The sequence below is a fragment of the Solanum dulcamara genome, chromosome 1 (assembly GCF_947179165.1).
Source record: "Solanum dulcamara chromosome 1, daSolDulc1.2, whole genome shotgun sequence".
NCBI classification, from domain to species: domain Eukaryota; kingdom Viridiplantae; phylum Streptophyta; class Magnoliopsida; order Solanales; family Solanaceae; genus Solanum; species Solanum dulcamara.
Window position 1 is genome coordinate 83582722 of NC_077237.1, and position 3529 is coordinate 83586250.

Below are 3529 nucleotides of genomic sequence, written 5' to 3' on the forward strand. Positions count from 1 at the left end.
TTTTATTTCAATTTTTTATATTAATATTTAAGACCATAAATTTAAAAATATTTTTTACTTTTTTATTAAATTTTATATCAAATCAAAATAAAATAAATAAACTGAAACTGGAAGTATCAATTATTTAACCAAACATTCTTCCATTTCCTTTTTAACCCTTTCTAGTACTTACTAGTATAAATAAGTTGCCAACTTTTGTCTCATACCAAGTGAGATCATCCTCAAAAAGCTTTTTTTATCAGTATCACGTTTTGAGAATAATATTTAGTACATTAAAATGGAGCCAATGGGAGCTTTTTTTGATGAGGAATATCGTCAATCTTTGAGCAAAATGTTCTTTACTGAAAATTCATCAGATTTCATGTTTCAATTGCATGGTGATGATCATCATCCATCAAACAATATTATTGAAGGGTTTTTTTTTTCTTCTACTAATTCTCATACTATTAATAGTAGTAACATTGATTATTTTTCTCAAGAAAATAGCATTGATAGCAAAGGAAGTGATGGTATGTTTTTTCTCAACAACAACCATACAAATCATGAATATTTGCAACATAATTATGATATTGAGTCCACTAATTTTTACATGATGGGCAACAAGAATCTTGAAAATTCATCCTTTAATCAAGATTCTCATGATGATTATGTCATGAAAGAAGATATTGGCAATAATTATAGCCAATTGGACAATGAAATGTTGCTAAAGAGGAAGTTTGATAAAGTTGAAGTTCAATCAGTAACAGAGGAGGAGCAGAAATTCAAGGATTTTGAAAATCCCAAGAAGAAATCAAAGGTGTCAAGAGATCATGTGAGTAACATAAATTCGAGCTTGATTTCTCGTATGGTCGCTCAACTAACTGTTATTATCTTAGAAAGTTGTTTTCTTTGTTGAAAAAAATTAGAATTAAAAAAAAAATTGATTTTCTGAGATAATAACTACTCCTTCCGTTTCTTTTTACTTGTCAAATTTTGACTTGACACACCTATTAAGAAAACAATAATTGGTATATGAGTTTACCATTTTACCCTTATTAATTGATAGAATCTTAAACATATTTACTCACTACGTTTTTCAAAGACATTAACTTCATGTTAATAAATTGAAGGTATAATAAAAAGAAAAAAAATCGTCCTTCCTTGATTTGTCAAAAATGACAAGTAAAAAGGAAAATCAAATTAAAAAATATTTGACAAGTAAATAGGAACGAAGGGAGTATCAATGGAGAGAAATCAACCCCAAAAATTCATTAATGATTGTTGCTCAAGATCTTTTCAAAAATCTCACCAGATGAGTATCGGATCCTTTAAAACTAGTTCATATTTGGAAGATCCAACATCGAAGCGACAATATTTTTGAAGATTCCGAATAATATAACACAAGATAAACATTTGTAATAGGGGTTAATTATTTACTCAATGCAGGGACCAAAAAATAAGAAGAATAGCCAGCCAAAAGCCAAAAAGAACCAGAAAAACATCCAAATTAACAATGAAGAAGTAGGAGACAAGGAGACTAATAATAATGGACAAAGCACAAGTAGCTGCAGCTCTGAGGATGATTCAAATTTAAAAACCAAACCAAGGGCCAGCAGAGGAGCTGCAACAGATCCACAAAGCCTTTATGCAAGGGTAAGAACATAAATTTTTATTCAATTATGCGTAGTCTGAAAGATAACTATAAGTTACTGTTTGTAAAAATTGAAATATTATAAATAAAAAAAACTATCTGCTATAACATGTTAAATTGCGCTGATGTAAAGTTCTTTATATTGTTAATGGCATATAAGTCAAATCATGAAATTAATAGTTTCATTTACAAAAAATACAGAAAAGAAGAGAAAGAATCAATGAAAGATTGAGAATCTTGCAGGGTCTTGTCCCCAATGGCACAAAGGTAAACAATGTTTATTTAATTACCATAATATGCATAAGAATTTAAAATATGAATAAGTAAATATATAAAAAAGTCAAAGAGTTCAACTTCTATTTCATATAACATAAAAATGGATTTTGAATTTATATATATATATATTGTTATTTTTGACAACAAGGGTTCAAATGAAGTCTCTTACAATATCCTAGCTCCGCCCTTGTATCCACTTGAAATTTATATTGCTTGAACTCTTCAAAAATATCAATGAATATGTGTGAAATCTTTCAAAAATAATTTATTCTTCAAGAATCTGACGCGAATGCTACCAAATTTTTGGAAAGTACAAATAGCATAGCTTGAAATAATGAATATAACATTTGTTTTTGTAATCAAGAACCCTCTGACAGAGTTATTTAATTGATATAACTCAGGTTGACTTAAGCACAATGCTTGAAGAAGCCGTCCATTATGTGAAGTTTTTGCAGACACAAATTAAGGTATAAAAAAAATAAAAAAATATCCCCCATTTTTTTATTCATTTTCTTTATTATATAATTGAATGAATAATTAAATACTTTCATTTTACTGCAGTTACTGAGCTCAGATGATATGTGGATGTATGCACCAATTGCTTACAATGGAATGGGGATTGACCTCTAGTTTATGAATTTGGAAGCAATAAAAAATGTTATTTTGCTTTCAATTATTGTCCTATATAAGACATTAATATCCCCTTATGCTAACTATGTGAAAACACATTTTTTAATCTTGGTCATGAGTAATTCTCATGTTTCATATAGTAGACATATATATTATATATAACCATATCAATTGCAATAACATATCGAGTACTTTACGTCTACACACTTATTTAAATCTTCTAAAATTAAAAAGAGTTAACAAACTTATTTTATTCTACTCTCTCGAAATTCAAACCTATGTGGGTGGGCCCACTATACTAATGTGGCAGTGTAGAGTAAATGTCATAAACAGTCTCTTGCCTATAGAAGTAGGTCTAAAATGATTTCGTAACTATATAATTATCGGATTTAGTCTTTTAACTATTAAAAAATTTATCATGTTTGGTCTCTTAACTATAAACTTATCGGATTTAGTCTTTTAACTATTCAAAAATTTATCATGTTTGGTCTTTTAACTATACACTTGTCAATTTTAGTTTCTTAACTATACACTTACCGATTTTAGTCTTTTAAGTATTTAAATATTATCATGTTTGGTCTATTATCCATTTTTACACAAATTTAGATATATATCAACGGAATATATGCCTCAATGAAATTAAATCACTAACCCATTTTTTTAATTGTTTCTCTCTCCTGATATTTTTTCTTCAAATTACTCCTATGAAAAGTATTTTACCTCAACCATTCAAAATAAAATTCATAAGGAAAGAAAATATAAGACATAATTTTATTCAACAGAGGATAAAATGAATCATATTATTAATACTAATGACTTGAATATACTAAAATTTATTATAAAAAGGAAAAAATTATTACCCCTTAGATGTGGGGAGATATTTATTTATATTTAATAGAAACGAATTTCTTACAATGAGAATAATATTAAAAGTTCTATTCTCACATGTTTTGATTTCAAATTTTGTACTCCGGCGACTTTATTAAATGAAAT

General features: G+C 27.5%; 1 protein-coding gene across 1 annotated transcript; it reads left to right on the forward strand.

The window, feature by feature from the left end:
• Window positions 1-277: 277 nt before the first annotated feature.
• Window positions 278-2536, forward strand: LOC129889869 (transcription factor RSL3-like). The gene is made up of 5 exons (XM_055965335.1): window positions 278-811; window positions 1426-1632; window positions 1832-1897; window positions 2308-2373; window positions 2468-2536. The coding sequence occupies exons 1-5, from the start codon at window positions 278-280 to the stop codon at window positions 2534-2536; spliced, it is 942 nt and encodes a 313-aa protein (XP_055821310.1).
• Window positions 2537-3529: the final 993 nt, after the last annotated feature.